Source organism: Chelonia mydas, chromosome 16 (assembly GCF_015237465.2).
Source record: "Chelonia mydas isolate rCheMyd1 chromosome 16, rCheMyd1.pri.v2, whole genome shotgun sequence".
NCBI classification, from domain to species: Eukaryota; Metazoa; Chordata; order Testudines; family Cheloniidae; genus Chelonia; species Chelonia mydas.
This window is the reverse complement of record NC_057857.1, coordinates 1081521-1109162: the sequence shown is the minus strand read 5'-3', so window position 1 is coordinate 1109162 and position 27642 is coordinate 1081521. Positions and strand designations below refer to the sequence as shown.

General features: G+C 48.5%; 1 protein-coding gene across 7 annotated transcripts in view; it reads right to left on the bottom strand.

Moving 5' to 3' along the window:
• Positions 1-22316: 22316 nt before the first annotated feature.
• The window catches only part of PNPLA7 (patatin like phospholipase domain containing 7), a 398841-nt gene continuing 393515 nt past the window's right edge, over positions 22317-27642 (bottom strand). For all 7 annotated transcript variants that reach the window (XM_043530657.1, XM_043530661.1, XM_043530656.1 and 4 more), the window contains 2 exons: positions 24685-24788; positions 22317-23606 (listed from right to left, as the gene is read on the bottom strand). In XM_043530657.1, coding sequence (XP_043386592.1) covers positions 23526-23606; positions 24685-24788 — 185 coding nt within the window. In that variant the 3' untranslated portion in view covers positions 22317-23525. The remainder of the gene's footprint in view (positions 23607-24684; positions 24789-27642) is intronic.

The window sequence follows — 27642 nt, the reverse complement described above, 5'->3', positions numbered from 1 at the left end:
TTTGCAACCAACACTCGCCCTGCATGTCTGTGTCTGAATGATGCACCCGCGTGCCCTAGGTGCTGTTACCCACCCCCTGTCCCAGCTGGAATGCACAGGGGATGAAACAGTGACTGCTGTAACGGAGTTGTGCTGCAGTGAGTCATCTGAAAATAACTCTGACATTCCAAACTGGCAGCCTGCGTCACTCTCAGGGGATGTCCAGATGCTTTGGAAAAAAGACATGCATTGCCAGCATAGCTCTCGCGTCTCTGCAGACCACAGAGCAGCCAAGTTACAACACATCACCAACTAAGGAGCATCAGCACAAACAAGAGCAGACTAACTCAATTGCATTATGAGGCGTGGGCCAAGCCCACCCCAAGGCCTGCCATCCTGTACAGAGTCAAGCAGTTCTCCTCTGCTCTCTCCTCTCCCACCTCCGCTGAATCCATGTGAGCCTTGCTGAAGCAGCAGGAACACACAACCCTAGCGACCGGCTCATTTTTAACTAGAGTCTCATCCCCACAGGAGGGTTGAAACAACAACACTGAGCAGTTTCTGAGTTTAAAGTGCTGTACAGTCCTGGACGGAGCCTCGCAGCCCGCATGAGGCAGGGCGTACAGCAGCACCCAGCCCTTCCAGAGTGCTCAGCAATGTGCTACCCTGGCAATATGCGGCCATAGGACAGTCACTTTATCCTGCAGTGACTGTAGTTAAACTCCCGACTTTAGCTTTTGAGCCTTGTAATAACAATCGGATTCTATGAATCTGTGATACACGATTGGACTGAATTCTGTATTCTTGCATACCTCATTCATGTCCTGTCAAGTGCAGGCTCATTAACTGCACTGTCTGTCTAAGATGCTTTACATTATCACAAAAAGAAAAGGAGGACTTGTGGCACCTTAGAGACTAACCAATTTATTTGAGCATAAGCTTTCGTGAGCTACAGCTCACTTCATCCGATGCATTCAGTGGAAAATGCAGTGGGGAGATTTATATACACAGAGAACATGAAACAATGGGTATTACCATACACACTATAACGAGAGTGATCCGGTAAGGTGAGTTTTTACCAGCAGGAGAGCGGGGGGGAAAAACCTTTTGTAGTGATAATCAAGGTGGGCCACACTATCAGAGGCTCGTTCACCTGCACATCTTCCAATGTGATATATGCCATCATGTGCCAGCAATGCCCCTCTGCCATGTACATTGGCCAAACCGGACAGTCTCTACGTAACAGAATCAATGGGCACAAATCAGATGTCAAGAATTATAACATTCAAAAACCAGTCGGAGAACACTTCAGTCTCCCTGGTCACTCGATTTCAGACCTAAAAGTGGCAATACTTCAACAACAAAACTTCAAAAACAGACTCCATCGAGAGACTGCTGAACTGGAATTAATTTGCAAACTGGATACAATTAACTTAGGCCTGAATAGAGACTGGGAGTGGATGGGTCATTACACAAAGTAAAACTATTTCCCCATGTTTATTCCCCACCCCCACCTGTTCCTCAGACATTCTTGTCAACTGCTGGAAATGGCCCACCTTGATTATCACTACAAAAGGGGTTTTTTTCTCTCCTGCTGGTAATAGCTCACCTTACCTGATCACTCTCTTTACAGTGTGTATGGTAACACCCATTGTTTCATGTTCGCTGTGTATATAAATCTCCCCACTGCATTTTCCACTGAATGCATCCGATGAAGTGAGCTGTAGCTTATGCTTATGCTTATGAAAGTTTATGCTCAAATAAATTGGTTAGTCTCTAAGGTGCCACAAGTCCTCCTTTTCTTTTTGCAGATACAGACTAACATGGCTGCTACTCTGAAACCTTACATTACCACAGTATCCCAGAGCGCCTTCAGTGAGGCAGGGCTGGGCTGAGCTATTATGCCCAGTTTCCCCCCAGAGCCTAAGGGCCTTGAATGCTGTTCCTTCCAGTCCTAGGCTAGTGCTCTAACCACTGGACCACCCTCCTCCTGCCCCACCCTTTGAATTAGATATTCAAAGATATGGATAGTTACTCTGCTACATGTAACTATCCTAAAAAAGCATCCAAGAGTTCTAATTGCAAACTGAGAGAAATTATGGTAATAAGGAATTCAGTCAGGTCCTTCGCTTTCTGGGTACTGGAGTGATGGGAATTACAGGTATCACAAAAAACGGTTACTCACTTTCTCATAACTGTTGTTCTTCGAGATGTGTTGTTCATGTCCATTCCAACCAAGTGTGTGCACACTGTGTGCACGCCAGCCAGAAGATTTTTCCCTTGGCAGTGTCCGTAGGGTCGGCCTAGGCATCCCCTGGAGTCGTGCTTTCATGTCACCCAATATAGCACCCTGCCAATCCCCCACCCCCTCAGTTCCTTCTTGACGGCTACTCTGACAGAGGGGTAGGAGTGTGGGTATTGGAATGGACATAAACAACACATCTCGAAGAAAAGTTATGAGAAGGTGAGTGTTAGGGGGCTTATTCCTTCACCTGCTTACTTCCCTGATCCTTCTCGCATGAACAGAGAGCAACAATACCCGAAGTCCAAAGGTGCAAACAATTCAATGTTTATTGGGGTGAACTTCCAGCAAGCACGATTCCAGTTTCCTTCCTTAGTGTCCCCCTTCCCAGCTCTGACACCACAGAGCCTTATCTGTGTCCCTGTTCCCATTCCCCCCCTTAGCAAAACATGATTCCAATTTCCCCACCCCCATTCCCAGCCCCTTGCTTCCTGATTGACTGCAGACTATATAGTAAAACTTGAGTTCTGCTTAGCTATAACCTTAACCAATCATTTTACTGAAATTTAACTAACCAATCCTAACATATTGTAATATGATTATTTAACCAATTATATCCCACCACCTTAATTAGTTTACACCCAGCAAAATTAATTATACAGCAGACAGAAACAATCACAGAACCAGACAGAGATTATACAGACAAACAATCGGGAAATGGGGACTACAGTGATAGAACAAAAAGAAATGAGGATTTCACATCCCAGCTATTGATAAGTGAGTTCTTGCCAGACAGGATGCTATCAAACTAAGTTTCCTTTTACATCTTCTAGGCACTTCCCTTTCTCTGGAGGCGATAGGAATAATGCCTAACAGCCCAATAGCACCTTCTTTCAATGTGACTAGTTTGGAATGTGAGGATGTGACCGGTCGCTTCCCAGCTTATGGCTGCCTCTGCTGCCTAGCCAAAGGCCTTAGCCTAAGCACAGGGCCTCAGACTGTCACAGTAAGAGAAGGCCCTTACACTGGCAGACAGTGATTTTGATTCTTTCTTTTATACCTCTATAACTAGCCAAGTGATAAGAATACACCTAAATTAGAGTATAGGCTTTTACAGACAGGCCTGAATATCTATATCCTAACAGTGAGTAACCATTTTTTCTTCTTCGAGTGCTTGTTCACGTCCATTCCAATCAGGTGGCTCACAAGCCAAAGTTCAAGAGGTGGGGTTGGAGTCATCCACTGATTGGAGCACGGCTCGTCCAAGGCTGCATCATCTCTGGCCTGTTGTGTGATCACATAGTGCATCGTAAAAGTGTGTATCAAGGACCACGTTGCCACTGTGCGGATCTCCTGAGTGGGAACCTGCACCAGGAATGCTGCTGAGGAGGCCTGAGCCCTGGTGGAGTGTGCGGTGATCGGCGGAGTGGGCACCTTCGCCAGGTTGTAACACTCCTGAATGCATGACGTGATCCATGACGAGATGCGTTGGGAAGAGACAGGGAGGCCCTTCATTCTGTCCGCCACCGCTACGAATAACGCGACGGACCTTCAGAATGGCTTAGTTCTCTCTATATAGAAGGCTAGCACTCTGCGGACATCCAGTGAGTGAAGCCTTTCCTCCCTGTCGCAGGGATGCGGCTTAAGATAGAACATTGGGAGGAAGATGTCCTGGTTGATGTGAAACTGGGAGACAACCTTAGGGAGAAAAGACAGGTGAGGCCTGAGCTGAACCTTGTCCTTATGGAATACTGTGTAAGGGGGCTCTGATGTAAGGGCCCTGAGCTTCGACACGCTCCTAGCTGAGGTTATCGCCACCAGAAACACCACCTTGTATGAGAGATAAAGCAGGAAGCATGTTGCCAGTGGCTCAAATGGTGGTCCTGTAAATATGGAAAGGACCAGATTAAGGTCCCAAGCCAGGATAGGCTGTCGCATTTGCAGGTGGAGTCTGTTGAGATCTTTAAGGAAACAGCTGACCACTGGGTTCGCGAAGACTGAGTGGCCGTCTGAGCCCAGATGGAAGGTGGAGATGGCAGCCAAGTGGACCCTTATTGATGACATAGACAGACCCTGTTGTTTAAGATGGAGGCGATAGTCCAGTATAAATGGTACCCGGGCGAGTGTCGGTGACTGACGGCGCTGCTCCGACCAGAGGGGGAACCTATTCCACTTGGCAAGGTATGTTGCCCTTGTGGAGGGCTTTCTATGCTAAGGAGAAGTTGTCTGACTTGATCAGAACAGGACAGTTCATGGTGTTTAGCCATGGAGCACCCATGCTGTGAGGTGGAGCGACTGTAAGTTCGGGTGCTGGAGGCGGCCGTGATCCTGTGTGATCAGGTCCAGGACCAGCGGTAAGGTGACCGGGGTCGCCACGGACATTTCCAGGAGTGATGTGAACCATTGCTGGCATGGCCAGGCTGGAGCTATCAATATGACCCAGGCCCGGTCCCTTTGAGGAGCACTTGTAGACCAATGGGACCGGTGGGAACGCGTGAAGCAGACAGTTCCCCCACGGAAGAAGAAAGGCATCCACGATGGAACCCGGGCTGTGATTCATGAAGGAGCAAAATAGTTGAAACTTCCTCTTGCTGCGCGTGGTGAACAGGTCTATTTGGGGAAAGTCCCAGAGATGGAAAATTGAGCTCACCACGTCTGGCCAGAGGGACCACTTGTGGCCATGAAAAAATCAGCTGAGACTGTCCGCCAGCTCATTCTGTATCCCAGGGAGGTACGATGCCTGCAGCTGTATCGAGTGCTCTACACAGAAGTCCCACAGCATGAGGGCTTCCCGGCACAGGGGAGAGGAGCGCGCACCACCGTTTGTTGATATAAAACATCGCTGTGGTGTTGTCCATAAGGACTGATATACATCTGCCCGATATGTGGGCTCTGAAAACCTGGCATGCCAGGTGCACCACTCTCAGTTCTCTGACACTGATGTGCTGAGCTAGGTCTGCCTGAGACCAGAGACGCTGTGTTCTGAGGTCTCCCAAATCTGTTCCCCATCCGAGATCCGAGGCATCTGTCACTAACGAGAGGGCTGGCTGGGGGCTGGCGAAGGGAACTCCTGAACAAACTACCTGTGGGTCAAGCCACCACAGGAGGAAGTCTAATATGGGGTGAGGCAGGGTTACAATGCTGTCCAAAGCGTTTTGAGCCAGTCGACACTAGCCATGACTGGAGCGGGCGAAGTCTGAGTCTGGCATGCTGCACTACATAGGTATATGCAGCCATGTGCCCCAGCAGTTTCAGGCAGTTCCTTGCTGTGGTCATAGGGAACTGTCCGAGGCCCTGTATCATGTCCCCTAGAGACCGAAATCTGGTTTCCGGGAGGTACTTCCCGGCTTGAGTCGAGTCTAGCACTGCGCCTCTAAACTCTATCCTCTGTACTGTGGACAGTGTGGATTTGGCCTCGTTGAGAAGGAGACCTAGTTCAAGGAATGTCCTTCTTATGAAGCCAACCTGCTCCTCCACTTGGGATCTGGAGCGGCCTTTGATCAGCCAGTTGTCAAGGTACAGGAAAACCTGTATCTGGCACCTGCACAGGAACACTGCGACTACTGCCATGCATTTGGTGAAAACTCAAGGTGCTGCTGACAGGCCAAAAGGGAGGAAAGTAAACTGATAGTGGCTGTCATTCACCACAAATCTGGGCTAACGTCTATGAGGTGGAACTATTGCTATGTGGAAATATGCCTCCTTCAAGACGAGGGCGGTGTTCCAGTCTCCTGGATCCAATGAGGTGATAATGGAGGTCAAGGAGACCATGCGGAACCTGAGTTTCTTGACAAACTTGTTGAGCTCCCTCGGGTCCAGGATGGGTCTGAGGCCACCCTTGGCTTTCGGTATTAGGAAATACCGGGAGTAGAAGCCCTCGCCCCTTTGCTCCTGAGAAACCTCTTCCACTGCTCATACCAAGAGGAGGGAGTGCACTTCCTGTATTAGAAGTTGCTCGTGAGAGGGGTCCCTGAAGAGAGATGTGTAACGGGGAGTAGAAGGGCAGGAGAGCACAGAATTGGATGGAGTATCCCCTCTCTATCATGCAGAGAACCCAGTGGTCCGAGGTGATACAGGACCAAACATGGTAGAAAGGGGATAGATGGGTCAAGAAGGTAAGAGGGGATGGATCCAGATGTGGTACTGGTGTGCCATCCTTGATCACACCTTCAAAAGGGGGGGTCTGGGGCCAGCCGGAGGCTTGCGCTGGCCAGAGCTCTGCCCCGAGGAGGGATGCTGCCTCCTTCTTCCATTCCTATTCTGCCTGCGAGGAGCGTCCTGGCGGTTCTGGGGTTGGTAGAACTTGGAGAGAGGCTGTGTCCTGAACTGCCTATGCTTGGTGGCTGGTATATGGAGCCCCACAGATCTTAAGGTGCCCTTTGAGTCCTTCAGACTATGGTGTCTCTTATCAGTTTTGTCAGAAAAGAGGGCCGAACCCTCGAAGGGGAGGTCCTGTATCGTTTGCTGGACCTTGTGGGGCAGACCAGAGACCTGCAACCAGGAGCTCCTTCTCAATACAATCCCCGTGGCCATTGTACATGAGGCAACATCTGCTGTGTCCAATGCCACCTGTAGGGAAGCTCGGGAGACCAGCCTCCCTTCCTCCACTAATGCAGAGAACTTAGAAAGAGAGACCTGCGGCAGGAGCTCCGCAAACTTGGCCATCGCAGCGCAGCTGTTGTATGCACATCTGTTCACGATGGACTGTTGGTTTGCGATGTGGAGCTGTAGTCCCCCCATCAAATAGACCTTCCTGACGAACAGGTCGAGTCTTTTTGCCTCCCTATTCTTAGGGGAGGGACCCTGGATGCCCTGGCGCTCCCACTGATTGGCTGCATCAACCACCAGTGAGTCAGGGGGTGGATGGGTATATAAGTGTTCATATCCCTTAGAAGGGACAAAGTACCACCTTTCATTCCTCTTGGCCGTAGGGGCCAGAGAAGCAGGGGTCTGCCACAGGGTTTTGGTCATTTCGATTATTGTCTTTATCAGCAGTAAGGAGACCCACAATGGACTGGAGGGTCCAAGGATTTCCACAACTGGGTCTGATTCCTCCACTATTTCCTCTGCCTGTATGCCCAGGTTTTGGACAGCATGGCATAAGAGCGGCTGGAGTGCCCTGTTATCCTCCAGAACTGGGGCCATTGACGTCCCCGTGAGCGCTTCATCTGGTGAGGATGAGGAGGAGAGGCCTGGCAGTGGACCCTGCTCACTGCCTTCAGCGCCCCGTGGATCTCGCAGAACACGGTATTCCGTGGTGTGCGGTGCCGGGGCTGCTGGAGGTGGAAATATCAGTGCAGCGGTTGGTGCTGAAGCTGCTACATCCAGCGGTGCCGATCTCGTCGATGCTGGTGGAGTCGCAACCGAAGCCGTCAGCGGTGCCGCTGATGGGAGGGTCAGTGCGGGAGCTGTGGAGTGTAACAGAGGTGCCGGCATTGCCTGTGCAGGGGCGAAGGATTGACACCATTGCCAACCTGGACCTTGGGCCCTGGTGATGTGCCCAGGGTGTCCAAAAGGGCCACTGAGACGACAGCTGCCCCTGTGGAGGCCATGGTGCTGGGTAGGGCTGATGGCTATGGTGGGATCTGGACCTCCTGCTCCTGGTCCTACTGGAACGATAGGAGTCTGCCTCTGACTCCAAGGTCCCTGAGTGGGAGGACCACGGAGGAACGGTGCCCTGGGCTGCCGGAGAGTGGTGCCGAGAGGCCGGTGATTGGTGTGGCTCCCCTGCATGGGTGGGCTGTGCCAGGGAGAGGTGCGCCGGGAATGGGGATCGGCGCGCCATCGGCGCTGGTTTTCCCCTCAACTAGAAGTGGGGCCACGCAGTCACCGGCGACTTGTCCTTCCTCTGCGGGGAGGATGGCACCGGGAGGCGCATCAGGTCCTTAGCCGCCTCAAATGCCTCTGGCGTAGATGGGAGCTGGAGGTGGTCACCTTGGCGATCCGGGGACCATGTGGGGGTTCAGACTCAACTGAACCCCAGCCGGGGCAGGAGTCAACGAAACCTTAGAGGGCTGGAGGGAAGAGGTAGCTTGGCCCAAGGTGCTTGTGGACTCCACAGGCCCGTTAGACTTTAGCGGGGGGGACCGACCCCTCTCCATCCTTTTCTTCTTTAGTGGCATCAGGGACTGAGACCGGTGCTGCACCAAAGACGGCTTTTGATGGCTAGAGCCGTGGAGGTGCCAAGGGATTTAGGGTTCTTGTTCGGCGCTGGCTCGCGCACCGTCGGCACCCGAGGACTGTGGACCAACAAAGAAGTACTCAGTGCGGGTTCTGCAGACCTGGGGTCGGAATGTGGCCGTAGCGCCGCTTCCATCAGCAGGATCTTAAGTCTCTGCTCTCGGTCTTTGAGGGTCCTAGGTTGGAAACCTTTGCAGATCCTGCAATTGTCCTTCTGGTGGCTCTCCCTGAGGCACCGGAGACAAGAAGAATGTGGGTCACTCTTGGGCATAAACTTGCCACAGTCCTCACAGAGTTTAAACCCTGGACACCTGCGCATACCCCAGAGGCAGGGAAGACATTGGGGGAGACCCCCCCAAACAAAACTAAACTACTACAAAACTATTTCTAACTATTTACTCTATTGTACAAAAACTACAGAGGACACTGCCAAAGCGCTTGCAAGCAAGAGCGAGCAATGTTCCAGCTAGCCATCACCGGCGGTAAGAAGGAACTGAGGGGGTGGGGGGTTGGTAGGGCGCTATATTGGGTGCCATGAAGGCACGACTCCAGGGGGTGCCCAGGCCGACCCTACGGATGCTGCTAAGGGAAAAATCTTCCGGCTGGTGTGCACACGGTGCACACACACACCTGATTGGAATGGACATGAACAAGCACTTGAAGAACATCATATCCAAAATGTGGTTACACTGGAAGGGCAGCCAGTGCACTATAAAGCATAACCACCTGCTGATTAGAGGATAGGGCTAAGTGTTCTCATTGCTATTCTGTGAGCCCAACTTCAAACGCCCCCTCGCAAACCAGCCAAAGCCAAGTCAGACGTAAGAGCAAAAGAGAAGGGGCCTGACACTTGCCTTGACTCATACATGACCTCTCTCCATGAAATAACCCATTCCCCCAGGAAGCCCCTTGTATCAGCTCCCAGAGTCTGACTAATCCTCGTGTCTTGTGCGTTGTCTTTTACAGCATCAGGTGTGCTGTCAATCCTCCTCCCATCCTGGTTCTCACTAGTGCTCTCCTTCAGCCACCACCATCTGGCTGCTCCTTCCCATCACTGCCATGAATGCGTTTCACCAGGCCATGGTCACCATCTCCCATCCCGTCCTTTAGTCTGTCCGGAACCCTCCTGTTAACATTAACTTTGCCCCCTGCCCTGCATACAGACCTCTTCACTGGCTCCCTGGGCTCCAGCACATCACATACAAGGTGAGAATAAGGACAGGCCCTGCATCTGCTCATTTTCTACTCCCGCTCCCTCCACAACCACTCCTGTAGCCTCTCTCCAACTCCCTGGGCCAGCAGCAGTCCCTGCCAAGCTCCCCTCTTGCCTTCTCCAAGCCCCTCCATCCCTACGGCCTCCCAGGTCTCTCCCTCTCTCTGAAGGGGGAATGGGGAAGAGGCAAGAGAACCCTGCAGCCTGGTGCTGAGAGCACTCGCCCAGGGCGTGGGAGACCCAGGATCCTGTCTCCCTGCTCCACTGACATTTTCACTCTCTATCCACCATGCAGCAGCTTCAACAGGGGCCAGCGAGAATATCCCAGAGCCCAGTGCTTAGGCACTCCCCCGGGAGGTTCAAATCTCTTCTCGCCCCTAAGGGGAAGGGGGTCTTGAACTGGGAGTCTCCCAGCTCCAGGTGAGTGCCCTAATCACTGGGCTCAAAGTTATTCGGGAGCCCGTCCTCCTCTGCCACCACCCACCTTCCTCCTGGGACTCACCTCCTGGGGCCTGATCCAGTAGGCAGCCTAGGAGCACACCTACCAGATCGGGCCCTGCCTGTGCATTAGGCAGACCAATACCTGCCTTCCCCTGCTTTGGGAATTGCTCTGGGGCTCAGACAGGAGACAGGCAGCTGGAGGGGCACAGGGAGGCAGCCCAGAAACACAGGCTCTGCAGAACTTTTACTGCAAACAGTTCAGGTGTTTGCAGGGTTTCAGCAGGAGGTTTGTGCATCACAGGGGTCCCAAAACTGGGACTTCGGCTCCTAACTGCTTTGAGCAATCAGGCCACAGTGTTTGCAGTACGGGTCATTTGCTAGTGGCTGTAGCTCGATACAGGAAAGAACAGGACAGCAGGATTTGACCGAACTTTCCAATAGATGTTCAGACAGCCAAACTGGTTAACTGACTACGCAGTCATTGAAATTAGAAAGCAGTTGCTTTGCAAATACAACACACATTGCAGAAGAAACAGACCATTCCATTGTACAGGCACCAGACCAGAGAAACCTGGGACCGACGCCCTGGGGGAAATTCTTACCGTTACATGGGAAAAAATCACACCCCTTTGTATGTGCATGCTTATACGACACTCAGAAGTTTAATTCAATTGCTGGGGGGAGGGGAGAAGTGTCAGCTGCAGCTCAGGCTGCAGGCTAGAATCATTCAGATTGCCTGATACATAGTGCCCTCCGTCTAGCTCCGTTACAGTTAGCCGCCAAGTACCATAAGCATGATGGTGCAATATGCTGCGCCGTCTGCAGAGTAACACCGGTATCAAATACGGAGTCTTATTAATTCCCTGGGAATCTCACCACTACACAGAATTAAGACAGAAGAGGGGGCTGGTTTTAATTCTGGGGGTTTTTTACACACAACATTTAAAAGCTATAGTGAAGATTCACAGGGAAAAGAGAGGTGCACCCACACCGCAAGGCTCATGAGAATCAGGCCCTTTGTATGCCAACTGCTCCTGGTAGTGCAGAACTTCAGAGTATGTGACTGGTTAGGGCTGGAAAAACCTGCTTTGTACTCTGTTCCAGTGCGAGATAGCACTTGTTTCCATGCTATTAAGCTGCAAGACATTGGCCTAAACCCATGCTACAGGGTATAGAATCATAGAATATCAGGGTTGGAAGGGACCTCAGCAGATCATCTAGTCCAACCCGCTGCTCAAAGCAGGACCAATCCCCAATTTTTGCCCCAGATCCCTAAATGGGCCCCTCAACGATTGAACTCACAACCCTGGATTTAGCAGGCCAATGCTCAAACCACTGAGCTATCCCTCCCCCACATTTGAGCTCTACATTTGAGCTCTGGGAGGTGATTCCATTTTTATAGACGTACCTGTGCTAGCTCTGCTCAAGCTAGCATGCCAGATATAGCTGTGTAGCCGGGATAGCACAGCACCTGGGATAGTGAGCACCTGTGCCAAATGCTATCCAAGCAGATCACACCAGGCCCCTAGGACCTGGCCTGATTGCCAACAGGTTCCCTGGTGGAATTCAAAGCGGATTGGGGTTCACTTCTAACCCCCAGAATGGTTGGAAACCTGCTGCCTATCTGTGAGCGTGGTTCCCCCGAGGCTGGATCAGAGCTGTGACCAGGGGAGGCTGCTGAGCACAGTCAGGACTGAGTAGCCTGCAGGGTGTTCTCCAGGAACTCACATCCACTGTGATCCAGAACCTGGATTTGGTGCCTGCAGGGCATGCTGCAAAGCCCCCTTTTCCCACAGGCTTTTGGTGAGGGGCAGGGCTGAGGGGTGGAGGCAGCCTTAGAGGGTCACTTTTCTCCGGCCAGCTGGCAGATGAGCGTGTTATAAATGGCGGAGGAGGCCTTTACACTCAACTCCGCTGTGTGTTTTCCATAGGGGAGGGGCCCCAGCAAAGAATGGGGCCAAGAGAGGCTTTAATAAATGTGAATGATACAAAATACACAGAGCTATTTCTATATTTAAACAGGCATTATCAAAACCCCTGACCAAGCCCCAGCAACTGCTGTGAGCCTGCCACCCCAGAGGTCTCATCAGCATTGTCAACAGACAGCTTGGGCAGACCAGATGATATCCCAAAATGACACATGGCCAGTTTGCCCCCAGTAAAACACTAGCCTTTCACATGAACAAACCCCAGCTTGCTGACTGGCCAGACTGCAATGGCTTTTACTGATATTCTTGTGTCAGCATTTAGCCCTTCAACCAACTGACAAGAGTGGCAGCTGGCCCTAATCTGGACAATTCTGAGGTGATTGCAGTAGCTAAGGACAGTTGCTGTCTAAACTGGTAACCCTGACTTCGGATGGAAACTCATTCACACATGATGATTCCAAGGTTTCCTTTGTAAACATAACACTGCAGTGTCCTTGGTCGAGCGTGAGGACCAAGGACCCACCCTTGGAGCAAACACACTTCTCAGAGCTTCGCACACAGCAGTCAGTCACCCCGAAGGCTGGCTTGCAGCTATACAGCCCAGTTTCTGCTTGGATAAAGAGGGGGCCAGTGCATGTTGGGTCTGTTAGTATCCACAGGCCATACCCTCATTTTAAAGAGGATGGTGGCTGCAGCGAGCTCTATTTAGAAGGCTTAGCCATCTCTGCAGTTTAGCATATGCTTTCTGGGTATGTGTCTAATTTCCTCATCAGAAAAAGAGGTTCTGTATCATCATTGCAGATTCAAAGGCCAGAAGACACCAGTGGGATCATCTAGCCTGACCTCCTGTATAAGACTGCCCCAAAATAATTCCTAGAGCAGAGCTTTTAGAAAAACATCCAGTCTTGATTTGAAACTTGCCTGTGACAGAGAGTGCCCCTCGACCCTTGGTAAATTGTTCCGAAGGCAATTACTTTCCCTGTTAAATAAATATTTACACCTTATTTCCAGTTTGAATTTGTCTAACTTCAACTTCTAGCCATTGGAGCATGTCCTACCTTTCTCTTCATTATCATCCTCATCCTGGTAAATCCCAAATGGACGTAGCCTCCTTGTAGACTGAGCACTGTAGGGATCGATCTCTAGGTAGGTCATTAAGATGGTCAGGCAGGATTTTCAGTCTATGTTCATCATTGGCAATTTATCACTTCTATGCTGTAACCCAGCTATAAATGGATGGTGAAGAGACATTATCTCCTTTGTACCCTGTCAGTTTACTGACACCACAGGTCTTTGTTTCAAGATCTAGTCATGTTAAATATTTTTGGATGTTTTCTACATTTTCAAATATATTGATTTCAATTACAACACAATATAAAGTGTACAGTGCTCACTTTATATTTACAAATATTTTCACAGTAAAAAATAAAAGAAATAGTATTTGTCAACTCATCTAATACAAGTACTGTAGTGTAATCTCTTTATCATGGAAGTTGAACTTACAAATGTAGAATTATGTACCAAAAAAAAACCTGCATTCAAAAATAAAACAATTAGAGCCTACAAATCCACTCAATCCTACTTCAGCCAATCACTCAGAAAAACAAGGTTGATTACAATTTTCAGGAGATAATGCTGCCCGCTTCTTGTTTACAATGTCACCTGAAAGCGAGAACAGTCATTTGCAACTGTCGTAGCTGATGTCACAAGATATTTACAGGCCAGATGCGCTAAAGATTCATGTGTCCCTTGATGCTTCAACCACCATTCCAGAGGACATGCGTTCATGCTGATGACGGGTTTTGCTCGATAACAATCCAAAGCAGTGCAGACCGACGCATGTTCATTTTCACCATCTGAGTCAGATGCCACCAGCAGAAGGCTGATTTTTTTTTTTTTTTGGTGGTTTGGGTTCTGTAGTTTTTGCATTGGAGTGTTGCTCTTTTAAGACATCTGAAAGCATGCTCCACACCTTGTCCTTCTCAGATTTTGAAGGCATTTCAGATTCTTAAACTTTGGGTCGAGTGCTGTAGCTAGTTTTGAGTTTTGTCAAATCTGTTATGAAAGTTTTCTTAAAACGAACATGTGCTGAGTCATCATCTGGGACTGCTGTAACATGAAGTACATGGCAGAATGAACATGTAAAACAGAGCCGGAGACACACAGTTCTCCCCCAAGAGGTTCAGTCACAAATTTAATTAACACACTATTTTTTTTAACAAGCATCATCAGCATGGAAGCATGTCCTCTGGAATGGTGGCTGAAGCATGAAGGGGCATACGAATGTTTAGCATATGTGGCATGTAAATACCTTGCAACGCCAGCTACAAAAGTGCCATGCGAATGCCTGTTCTCACTTTCAGGTGATATTGTAAATAAGAAGCAGGCAGCATTATCTCTTGTAAATGTCAACAAACTTGTTTGTCTTAGCGATTGGCTGAACGAGAAGTAGAACTGAGTGGACTTGTAGGCTCTAAAATTTTACACTGTTTTATTTTTGAGTGCAGTTATGTAACAAAAAATATACATTTGTAATTTGCACTTTCACAATAAAGAGATTGCACTACAGTACTTGTATGAGATGAATTGAAAAATACAATTTCTTTTATTTTTCATTTTTACAGTTGTGATACAGGAGGGCCAGGGAGCAGTGCTAGAGTGGTCGAGGGGAAATATATAAGCCCTAGGCTAATTAAGGCGTGGTTTCCTGTAGACTAGGGAGGGTTGCTACAGGTTAATTGGAGCACCTGTAGTCAATTAAGGCCCTGTCAGGAACCTAATAAAACCCCCTGCTTCAGGCAGGTCCACTAGCGGGGCCTTTGGAACCCAAGAGCAAGGGCAAAGGGTGGCATTTTAGCCCCCCACCAAGAAAAGCGCAGGACCCACCATACGAACCTCGGCCATCTTGTCCCACATGGTGTCGGGAGTGGGGTTTCTGCGTCGTGAACATAGTGCAGGGGGGTCACGACCACCCTGCCCCAAGACGTGGTCAAAGCACTGGTGCAAGCCACGGCTGCCCAGCAGGAGGCTACCCGGGTCCAGGCAGCTGCCCAACAGGAGGCCATCCGGCTGCAGCAAGAGACCAATCGCCTGCTGATGACCCAGGCCACCCAAGATCGGGCCATGCTGCAGGAACTAGTGAACCAGGTGAAGGCCCTTATGGAGAAGAGCCGCGGGTATGACGGGACGGAGACCATACGGGCCAGCGACTGTAGGCAGAAAAGGGAGGAAGATGTGGAGGCGAACCTCCTGGCCTTCGAGAGCACAGCCCTGCGGGAGGCCTGGCCCTGAGGCCAGTGGTCGGGCATCCTTGCCCCATTTTTGTGCGGGGAGGCCCCGAAGGCCGACTATGATATGACCACAGAGGAGGCGGCAGATTACTCCCGAATGAAGGCGGGGATCCTGGACAGGGCAGGGGTAACGACGGCCCTGCGGGCCCGGAGGTTCCATGAATGGCAGCACTGCGAGGACAAGACACCGCGGTCACAACTGTTTGACGTAATCCACCTAGCCCGAAAGTGGTTATGCCGGGAGGTTCTCAGCTCAGAGAAAATGATGGAGCTCCTGGTGCTGGACCGTTATACGAGGGGACTACCCTCGGGCCTCTGAGCCTGGGTAGACCAGAATGATCCCTCCACCTATGAGAAACTGGTCACCCTTGTCGAGAGACAACTGGCAGCCCGTGAATTGTTCGAAACCCTGGGAGGTGAAACACGGCGTTTCAAGAAACCAGTCCCAACCCTGAGGCCCCGGATCATCAAGAACTCCAGGAAAGCCATAGCGGGAAGACCAGGCACCAAGGAGCGGCCTGAGGTCCCAAAGGGATCTGGGGATGCAGGGGGAGAGGGCTGGGGGAGCATGTCAGAGGGCCCAAGACAGAGGGCAACCTCCGGGATGAGATATCACTGTTATGAGTGTGGGGAGCTGGGGCATATAACAGATCAGTGCCCCAATAGGGAGGAGCCCATGCAATGCAACCTGGGGGATCCCTGAGACCAATGTAGCCTAATCAGCCTGGTGGGGGTTATGACGGCCCCACATGAGTACATGAGGCCGGTAAAGATGAACGGCATCCAAACCATAGCTTTGGTGGACTCTGGGAGTGCTGTCACATTGGTCTCAGGGAAGTTATTGGGACTAACTGAGCCAGGCCAAGAGCACCAGAGTGACGTGTCCACGGCACAGTAAATTTCTACCCCACAATTCCAATACAGATTGAGATCCAGGGAAACACTACCAAGATGACTGTGGTCCCCAAGATCTCCTACCCGGTATTAATTGGCAGGGACTTTCCTGGGTTCATCAAGTTAGGGGAGGGAAATAAACCCCGAGCAGAGTTCAAGGCGCCCAAGGATGGCCCTACCACAATTTTTGCTGGGTTTTCCCCAAGAGTTATTTTCACGCTCCAGGAAGTTCCGGAAATCCAGATGGGAAAGGAGGGCAGACAAAAGATTAGGAACCAGGATTTGGCAGCAAACCAGAGAGCTGCCCTGGTCGGGAGGAGGCCCCATGGAGACCCAGAGATGGCCCCCAGCACGAGCGGAAGCACCCCAAGAGAAGGAGAGGAGGCCAATCCAACAGAATCAGGCCAGATCGGTCCCGCACGCGTATGTTTTGGGCAGGACCAAGTCGATGACCCACTGTATGCGAACGTGAGGGAGGAGGTAGTAGAGGTAAATGGTGTGCCAGTAGAAGGGAAAACCAAAGGCCCAGGGCCATACTAGATAATCAAACAGGATCTGTTGTACCAGGTAGTGCCAATATGGGGGAGAGTAGTAGAACAACTCTTGGTGCCACGGAAGCACACAAGGGCCATATTAGAGTTAGCTCACAGTCATCTGTTTGGGGGACATTTAGGAGCAGACAAGACCCTGGATAGAGTCCTAAGGAGGTTCTACTGGCTGGGAGTACGGGCAGAAGTCCAGCGCTATTGCACCTCCTGCCCAAAGTGCCAGCTGCATAGCCCGCGACCTCAGTTAAGAGCCCCGTTGGTACCCTTGCCTATAATTGAAGTTCCTTTTGAAAGGATAGCAATGGATCTAGTAGGCCCACTAGAAAGAATGGCCCGGGGCCACCAAAGCATACTTGTCATCCTGGACTACGCTACACGGTACCCCCAAGCCATTCCTTTAAGAAACCCCACATCCAAGGCGATTGCAAAAGAACTGGTGCAGGTTTTTGCTACGGTAGGCATCCCTAAGGAGATCCTGACAGACGAAGGGACTCCCTTCATGTCAAGAGTAATGAAAGACTTATGTACCCTGCTCTGCATCCAACCCTTGTAGACCTCGGTCTATCATCCCCGAACAGATGGTCTGATCGAGCGATTTAAACGCACTCTCAAGAGCATGATCCGAAAGGTGGTGGCCCAGGAGGGAAAAGATTGGGATACCCTCCTCCCATACCTGATGTTTGCAATATGAGAAGTTCCCCAAGGATCTACTGGTTTCTCCACCTTCGAGCTACTATATGGTCGCCCACCCACGTGGCATATTAGACATCGCAAAGTAGGAATGGGAGGAACAACCCAACCCAGGGAAGAACGTAATTGCACACGTAGCCCAGATGGGAGAACAAATAGCCCAAGTGACCCCATAGTACGAGAAAATTTGGAGAAAGCACAAGAGGCCGAACGAACCTACTACAATCGTCGGGCAAAAACACGGAAATTTCAACCAGGAGAACGGGTGCTGGTACCAACAACAGAAAGGTCCTGGCCAGTTGGCATGGACCCTATGAGATTGTGGAAGCCATTGGGGAGGTGAATTATAAGGTGAAGCAACCAGACCACCGAAGTCCAGAGCAGATATACCATGTCAACTTACTGAAATCCTGGATCGATTGGGAAACATGCCTGGCCGTCCTGCTGGCTCCATCCCAGGCAGATAGCCCAGAAGGGCAGGTAAAGAAATCCCCCGAATTAGGTCATTGAAATGATCCAGCAGAACCAAGACGTGTTTCTCCACACAACCCAGCCGTACGATGCTGATCCAACACTACATTGTCACCTGTCCTGGAGCAAGGGTGACGATAAAACCATATTGCATACCAGAGGAAAAAAGAGAAGGAATTAGGGCAGAAGTAAGAAAGATGCTGGAACTTGGGGTGATTGAGGAATCATACAGCCAGTGGTCCAGCCCTATTGTCTTGGTCCCCAAGCCTGATGGCAGCCTGAGGTTTTGTAATGACTTCCGGAAGTTAAATGATGTATCCCAATTCGATGCCTACCCAATACCATGTATTGATGAGCTGGTGGATCAGTTAGGTAAGGCCCGACACTTGACCACGTTGGACTTGACAAAAGGCTACTGGCAGATCCCCCTGGCTGAGGATGCCAAGGAAAAAAACCGCTTTCTCTACATCCAGTGGCCTTTTCCAATACACCCTCCTCCCTTTTGGGCTCCATGGGGCCACCGCGACTTTCCAATGATTGATGGACAGATTACTTCAACCCCATGCCAAGTATGCTGCCGCCTACTTAGATGATGTGGTAATCCACAGCCCTGACTGGGAGACGCACCTGGGGAAAGTGGAAGCAGTATTGGATGCTCTTAGACAGGCTGGCCTTACCGCTAACCCATCCAAATGTGCAATAGGGTTAGCCGAGGCTAGACACCTCGGGTATGTAGTCGGAAGGGACCTGGTGAAGTCCCAATGGAACAAAGTGAAGGCAATACAGGAATGGCCACACCCGATCCGCAAGAAGCAAGTCAGAGCATTCTAAGGGATAGTGGGGTACTAGCGCCAGTTCATCCCTCACTTCGCCACAAGGACAGCACCTCTGATGGACCTGATAAGAGCTCGGGGCCCAGAGATAGTTAAGTGGATCGAAGCGGCAGAAGAAGCTTTCACAGACCTAAGAACAGCCCTCTGCAGCCATCCAGTGCTCATAGCCCCAGATTTCAAAAAGGAATCCATCCTACAAACAGACGACTCAGAGATAGGACTTGGGGCCGTCCTTTCCTTGGGGGATGAGAAGCACCCAGGGAGCAATGGTACACCATAGTAGAAAAGGAATGTCTAGGGGTTAAACGGGCCATGGAGATTCTACAGTACTAAATGCTTGGGCGGTGGTTCACCCTTGTGACAGAGCATGCCCCACTGCAATGGATGCACACAAACAAGGAGAAGAATGCACGAGTGACTAGATGGTTTCTATCCCTACAACCTTTCCAGTTCTGGATACAGCACAGAGCTGGAACCCAACACGGCACCGCGAACAGCCTCTCACGACAACACCTGTCTCTGGTCCCATGGTGTTGAGCCGGGGGGTCGGGGGGGGGGGAGAGGGAGGTGGGGGGAATATGTGATACAGGAGAGCCAGGGAGCAGTGGTAGAGTGGTCAACGGGAAATACAGAAATATATAAGCCCTAGGCTAATTAAGACGTGGTTTCCTGTAGACTAGGGAGGGTTGTTACAGGTTAATTGGAGCACCTGTAGTCAGTTAAGGCCCTGTCAGGAACCTAATAAAACCCCGTTTCAGGCAGTCAGGGGAGGAGGAGGAGGAGGAAGGAGAGAGTACTGGAGCTTGGAGGTGTGTTGAGAGAGCTGAAAGACCAGAGAACCGAAGTAAGGGAGACCCTGCCCCTCCTCCAGCGTCTAAGGACCCAGGGTAACCCCACCCAAGGGGGAAGAGGGTAAGAAACCTGCAGGGGTTGAGAGAGGCTGGGACTCAGAGCAAGGAGCAAACCCAGACCCCTTCCCTGCTTCCTTCCTCTACCACCTTCCTGGGCCACTAGTGGGGCCTTCGGCGCCCAAGAGCAGGAGCAAAGGGTGGCATCTTAGCCCCCCGCAAGAAAAGCACAGGACCCACCATATGGACATCGGCCATCTTGTCACACAGTGCAAATATCTGTAATAAAAAAAATAAAATAAAGTGAGCACTGTACTTTCAGAGTAGCAGCCCTGTTAGTCTGTATCCGCAAAAACGAAAGGAGGACTTGTGGCACCTTAGAGACTAACCAATTTATTTGAGCATAAGCTTTCGTGAGCTACAGCTCACTTCATCGGATGCATTCAGTGGAAAATACAGTGGGGAGATTTTATATACACAGAGAACATGAAACAATGGGTGGTACCATACACACTGTAACAAGAGTGATCAGGTAAGGTGAGCTATTACCACCAGGAGAGAGAAAAAACCCCCACCTTTTATAGTGATAATCAAGGTGGGCCATTTCCAGCAGTTGACAAGAACGTGTGAGGAACAGTGGGGGGTGGAGGGAGGGAATAAACATGGGGAAATAGTTTTCCTTTGTGTAATGACACATCCACTCCCAGTCTTTATTCAAGCCTAAGTTAATGGTGTCCAGTTTAAAAATTAATTCCAATTTAGCAGTCTCTCCTTGGAGTCTGTTTTTGAAGTTTTTTTGTTGAAGAGTTGCCACTTTTAGGTCTGTAATATAGTGAACAGAGAGGCTGAAGTGTTCTCCGACTGGTTTTTGAATGATATAATCCTTGACGTCTGATTTGTGTCCATTTATTCTTTTACGTAGAGACTGTTCAGTTTGGCCAATGTACATGGCCGAGGGGCATTGTTTGCACATGATGGCATATATCACATTGGTAGATGTGCAGGTGAACGAGCCTGTGATAGCGTGGCTGACGTCATTAGGCCCTATGATGGTGTCAAGCATTCTTACAACTACAATACCCACCTGCTGAAGTGAAGAAACAGACTGACAGAGCCAGAAGAGTACCCAGAAGTCACCTACTACAGGACAGGCCCAACAAAGAAAATAACAGAACGCCACTAGCCATCACCTTCAGCCTCCAACTAAAACCTCTCCTACGCATCATCAAGAATCTACAACCGATCCTGAAGGACGACCCATCACTCTCACAGATCTTGGGAGACAGGCCAGTCCTTGCTTACAGACAACCCCCAACCTGAAGCAAATACTCACCAGCAACCACACACCACACAACGAAAACACTAACCCAGGAACCTATCCTTGCAACAAAGCCCCTTGCCAACTGTGTCCACATATCTATTCAGGGGACACCATCACAGGGCCTAATCACATCAGCCACACTATCAGAGTCTCGTTCACCTGCACATCTACCAATGTGATATATGCCATCATGTGCCAGCAATGCCCCTCTGCCATGTACATTGGCCAAACTGGACAGTCTCTACGTAAAAGAATAAATGGACACAAATCAGACGTCAAGAATTATATCATTCAAAAACCAGTCAGCGAACACTTCAATCTCTCTGGTCACTCGATTACAGACCTAAAAGTGGCAATTCTTCAACAAAAAAACTTCAAAAACAGACTCCAACGAGAGACTGCTGAATTGGAATTAATTTGCAAACTGGACACCATTAACTTAGGTTTGAATAAAGACGAAGTGGATGGGTCATTACACAAAGTAAAACTATTTCCCCATGTTTATTCCCCCCCCCCCGCCACTGTTCCTCACACGTTCTTGTCAACTGCTGGAAATGGCCCACCTTGATTATCACTACAAAAGGTTTTGTTTTTTTCCCTCTCTCCTGCTGGTAATAGCTCACCTTACCGGATCACTCTCATTACAGTGTGTACGGTAACACCCATTGTTTCACGTTCTCTGTGTATATAAAATCTCCCCACTGTATTTTCCACTGAATGCATCCGATGAAGTGAGCTGTAGCTCACGAAAGCTTATGCTCAAATAAATTGGTTAGTCTCTAAGGTGCCACAAGTCCTCCTTTTCTTTTTACTGCACACTTTATATTCTGTGTCGTAATAGAAATCAATATATTTGAAAATGTAGAAAAACATCCAAAAATATTTAATACATTTCAACGGTATTCTATTGTTTAACACTGTGATTAATCGCAATTAATTTTTTTGAATTAATCACGAGTTAACTGTGACTAATCGACAGCCTTACTAAGAACCCTAAAATACTTTATTCCAGTTGACTAATAAAAGCTGTCTTGCTTTGAAAAGCCTGACCTGCGTCGCTGCAAATATCTGCTGAGTTCTTCGCTCCGAAGGGGGAAAGTTTCCAACAGGAGTTCAAGTTCTTTTGGATTTGCTGAGGGAACCTGGTGAGAAACAGGGGTACTGAAGGCAGGGCCCAGTCTCAGAGCAGTAGAGCCACGGGGCTCCCCTTTGCAAAAAGGTGATGGCTAATGTCTAGCACTATAAAGTATGCGACTCCTTGAGAGACGGTACAAAGCTCAAAGGCAACTTGCCCTGCAGATCCGTGACAATCCTGGAGGCTGCCCCAACTTTCTAGATGTTGCAGGGCCTTATGTGGATGAATGACCATGTGTACTGGATTGGTGCAGCCATCCACATTTTCCGTAGCCTTCTGGTAAATGACAACAGCAAGCATTGATTTCTCTGCTGCAATTTTATTTTAAAGTACATATATAAAAAGGACTCCAGCTGTGGTTATAAACTGAGGGTGTCTTCTTAAGTACAAGTGTCACCTTAGGAGGATCTGATCTCAGCAGAAGTGACTTAAGATCTTTGGATTACTGGTGCATTCTCAAAAATCTTTAGCATTCGAACACCTTCCAGCGGGGTCATGACAGAGAGTACCACGCTGGGAATGGAACCTGGACTGCTCCATTTTAGATGGCTGCAACCTTTGTGGAGCTCCTGAAAAGTTGGGCAAAGTTTTGCATGCCTGCAATGAGACCTTTAAAACATGAACTCTTATCGACTCAACATAACCTCCCTGGCAATTTATCACACTCCACAAAACAGTGACTGATCAATGACAGAATCTTGTAACCCACTGAGAACCACGTACTGGCATTTCATTTCAGCAGCTACAGCTATGCAGCTACTCTGTAACTGCCTGGCAAATAGCAACTAAATGTGCCATCATTACATGCTCCGCAGCTGGCTTCATTATACAGTATCTGAAGCAAATGAGTAATCTTTAGAGTAATTAACTTGTAGCATTTAGATTTCCTGTTAAGTCTTCAAGCAGACAGAGACCCTTTATCCTACTATCACAGCATTGCTCCTACTTACACAGTTGCAAAATAAATACAGAGCTGCGTTAACAACGTGGCTGCCTGGCTCCTGTGACAAACGCCCTGCACGCTAGTGCTCCCGTATTGACCGTTCGCAGCAGTGGCCGTGCACATTCATTCCAGCAATGTTCTTTTTTTTTTTTAGCCTTCTGGGCCAGAACAGCAAACAGAACTCATGGTGGCAGACAGCCAAAGCAGCATCTGAACACACTTCTAACCACAGACAACTCCCAGCACACCCCTTCGCCGTACAAACCCCAGAGAGATCAATGACTTGCAACCCACAATGGTACCTGGAGAAAGGAGCAAAGACATTGTAAATTTCCATGGCATGAGATATCACTGGGCATGGAGTTGTGGGCAGCGCACTGGCACTTCTTGTGCTTCATTATGGTGGGTCTCCTCTCAGGACAGTTAAACAGCCCCTCCATCCTGATCGGAGAGGGATGAGAAACTGCAACATCTCAACCAAGCAATCTCTTTATAAAAAGGGCTGTTAGTCAGTGAAACTACAGTTATGTGACCAAATGAAAGACAAGTCCTGGTGGCTTCCCTGGGGATTAGCTGGGCTCCCCTGTGCTGTTGGGTCGACTCTCCTGTTTGGGGATGGTGGTGCGTTTTCTTATCTGTACATCCTCATCCTGAAGGAGGAAACAAACATACTCATCAGCAGGAGATATCTGATCTGAAATGATTTAACAGACTGTTCCAGATAAACAAAGACACTCCTCTCTCTCCTTCCTCCCCCAGGAGCCTTTTACATATCAGACTTCAGTCTCAGAAGGATTAGTTTAGCAGATGAAGATTTTAAATACAACTGGGAACATGAATCTGTGTGGATCTACGAGACAGCCCTCGCGCTTTGCTGCTATCACTTGGAAACACTGAAGCCATCTCACGTCCTTCCCTGTGTATCTTATTTGTGTAGGTCCCCAAACCTGTTCACATGCTCCCATCCAAGAACTGTTCATTCCAAATATTAGCAGGGATTTGTAGCTCTTTCAAACTGGCCAGGACCCTCCCCGTAAGAGAGAGAGAACAGTGACACAGATTTGATGTAGAGTTTTTCATTACCTAAGTGGAGCTGTGTGATCCCATTTACGCTTTGCTCCAAGATGGAAGGTCAGAAAACTTCATGGTCGACACAAATTAGAGATGGATTATAACTATTTAAATGCCAGTATGTGAACTCTGGCCATGAGACACGCATTCTCTCCGCTATGTGTATAGGAAGGGACAAAGCTTATGTCAACACTCTGCTAAATTATGGACCCTTTAAAGGATGCTGACAAGTTTCAGCCACACAAAATCTCCTGTTTATGACTTGGTTCCTTCCAACAATCTCCCCTGAAGACTGAAAGGTTTGGCTTTGCAGGGTTGTAGGTCACATGTAACCGAAGATATCAAATAGCCTGGATATGTTGCTCTGTGACCAACTGCTGTACACCTGAGAGGGATGGAACATGGCTTAGGAATGCACTCAGTACCTGCACTACACTACAGACGGTCGAATTTTCTTCTATCAGATTCCTTTCAGTACCAGCCTTAGAGGCTGCTTCTCTCAACTGCCCCTTATCACACCTTCCCACGAAATTGTGATCCCACCACCTAACCTAGATAAGGCTCTATGCCTGCAGGAAAACATTTGGCTTTGACATGCTTCTCAGACTAAAGGCCGGCAAAAGGACACACAGAGCTAGTCTAGAGCACAGTTCTTACGGAGTCAGAATCCTCTTCCACCTGGCTGCTTAGGAAATTAGCGTAATCGTCCTTCTGGTTGTCTAGAATTTCTTCTTCATACTCAGTCTGATAGTCAGATTCATCTGAATAGGAGGGAAAAGAGAATAATTGGTTTTAGTTGGCACAAGTAATGGACAGAGAGCACTGCAGGAGAATTACAAAATGTTTGCTAACAACATCCTGAGCTACAGAGCACTCAGCCAGGAAGGAGAGTCAGGTTTGGCCAACTAATGGTAACTCAATGAACTAGTTACTTTTCCCTGGGGACCACAAATCAAGCTGTCATTTTAGAGGTATCAGTTCTCTAGCCTGCCTGGTTGCAGAGATAACCTTCAAAACCTGGATGTAAACTGATGTACCAATGTCTGCTAGTAGCTGCATTAAAATTGCCTGGTTAAGGAGGTGTGAAATATCCCATTCATCTCAATGGGGCCTTCCCTGTCAAGCCTAATGATAATGTAAAATGTTGACATATTAACACCACTGGTCACTGCACACAAATATTACTGCCACTGATTAATACACACAAATATTAATACACTAATTCATGCAAACACAGAAGAAAAGGGACAATCTTGTTTGGCAGATCTGAACAATCTACTTTTGGCATCATGCCATGGATTGAGTTTGGAAGAGACCCGTCACTTATATATTCTCCAGCGTGACTCTGTTAAGATCTGGGAAGATCTATATTTGCGGAGGTCAGAGCAAAGCAAGGGACAATGAAAGGTGCTGTCCATGTTCAGTCGCAGAGGTGCCTCTGTCAACACCAGTCCTTGCAATGCCAATGCCACCCGCAGGACAAAACCTTGGGACCTCTCTGTCCCTCTTTTACAATGTTGAAAATTGAGCCCGTATTGTTACTCCTTGTTTGCTGTCTCTTAGCCAGCCTCTGATCTTCCCATCACCACCAGTTTACAGAAGTTTCCTCTTAGAAGGGTCTTTGTCAAAGGCTTTTTGAAAGTTGAAATAAATAAATGATATTCACTATTTTGTTGATGTACTTGGGAGGTGTGATATTCCCCTATTAAACCCATGCTGGCTTGTTCTGATCATATCACAATTACCTGGGTGTTTTATCATTCTATTTTAATGTTGTTTCAACCCATACTCCTGGTTTTGCAGTATGACTCACTGTTCTGACATTATCAGGATAATCCCTAGCGCCAGTTAGAGAGTTAGGTAAGACATTAGTTACCATCTGGAATCACAGGCACTGAATTAACTGAAGGATCAGGGCTGTCCCTAAGCATACGCAGAATATGTGGCTGCGCAGGGCACCTGAAAATTTGGGGCACCACTGGGTCTTAGTGTCCACCCTCCCAGCTCTTCTTATCCCTGTTCTGACCCTTCCTGCAGGCTCCCACAGCTAGCTGCTGCAGCCTGGTGAGGGGATCTAGTGACTTAAAAGTGAAAAAGTCTTCCAGCCTGCCAGACCTATTAGCAAAACACTGAAACTGTTAAAGAGGTAATGAAGCCATTTAACAGGCATTTGCCAAACCCCAGGTATATACTGTCAGTTTCTGAATTTACTGACAAAAACAGTTCTGCATTACTGTAATATTTACTCAGAACATGTTAGTCTACAGGACCTTAGTTTAAAATTTGCTTTAAAAATATTTCTTTAGTGAGTTGGTGAAGATTATAAAATCAAATCTCGAAAAAATCCTTGAATAGATTTTTAGATGCACAATCATCTTTAGCCTTAAATGCTTGGATCTTCAGATATATAGATTTTTAAATAAATCCTTCAAAAGACCACCCTTATCTAAAATACACATTTTAATTTTAATTACTATAGTAAAAAAAAACTTGCTTCCAAAGTTTTCCTGTCTTTTCTGTCCAACCCTTTCTCTCCCTTCCCCCTCCCAACCTTGAAGCGAGCCCTTAAAGGGACAACACCCCTTTCCTTCCAGAAAGCTGGACAAAGAGTTTCCCTTTCTTTACTTCTGACTAATCTGATGAACTAGTTTTAAGAGAACCCTCCAGCAAAATCAGTGCCTTAGAAAGATATAAAATCCTTTGTTATGCCTAAAATCTTTGGAAACATATTTTTTTAAAGTTGGTGAAATTTCATAAATATGTCTATTGTTATGGAGATCACACAAAGTAAATTAGTGTTCCCCTTTTCTAAAAGCAATGAACACTGTTATGAACACACTAAACCCCTGTGACTGATTAATTTAAAATAATGTCTTTGTTTCAGTGAGTTAAATATGTAATAATCTGGAATGATTACTTTATGAAGGTTTAAGAGTACATTTAAAATACAGAATCAGCTTAGAAATACTGATTGAGAAAACTTAAAACAGAGAAGAGCTGCATCATGTATCCCATAATATTTAACATCGTATTCAGCAAGACAGCTGACTCACCCTTACTACAAAGTTTTTGCAAATAAATCTCGACAAACTTCAGGGAACATCAAAAACCCTGTGACTGACATTTTTTATTCCCAAATTTACTGCTTTTAATTAGGTACCTTCTGCATGTCCTTTCTCTGTGAGGGAGAGGGTGCGGGGGTCTCCGTGGGGAACTGTGACTCTCCACCACCATAAGGCAGGCAGGGCATCTTGCTATCCTTTTCTGCCTCGTCCCTCCCCCTGCACCCCTGGGCTGTGAGCCCAGGCTGTCATCAGGTACAGGGGCACCAGTTTAATAATATTGCATAGGGCCCCATAAATCCTAAGGACGGCCCTGTGCAGGATTGCAAATTTATGCCACCAGTTCAGTCCCTTTTATCTTAAACTTCTTCAGAACTCTTGGACATATCATCTGGTCCTGGGGACCCGACATTCCTCAATTTATCCGTTTGTTCCAGCAACTTCCATTTGAATTGCTTAGTCTACCTCTTTTATTACCTGAAGAGCACACGCATGGAGTATTACCTGAAGAGCACACGCATGGAGTATCTCCCCAGTATCTTCTGTGGTGGTG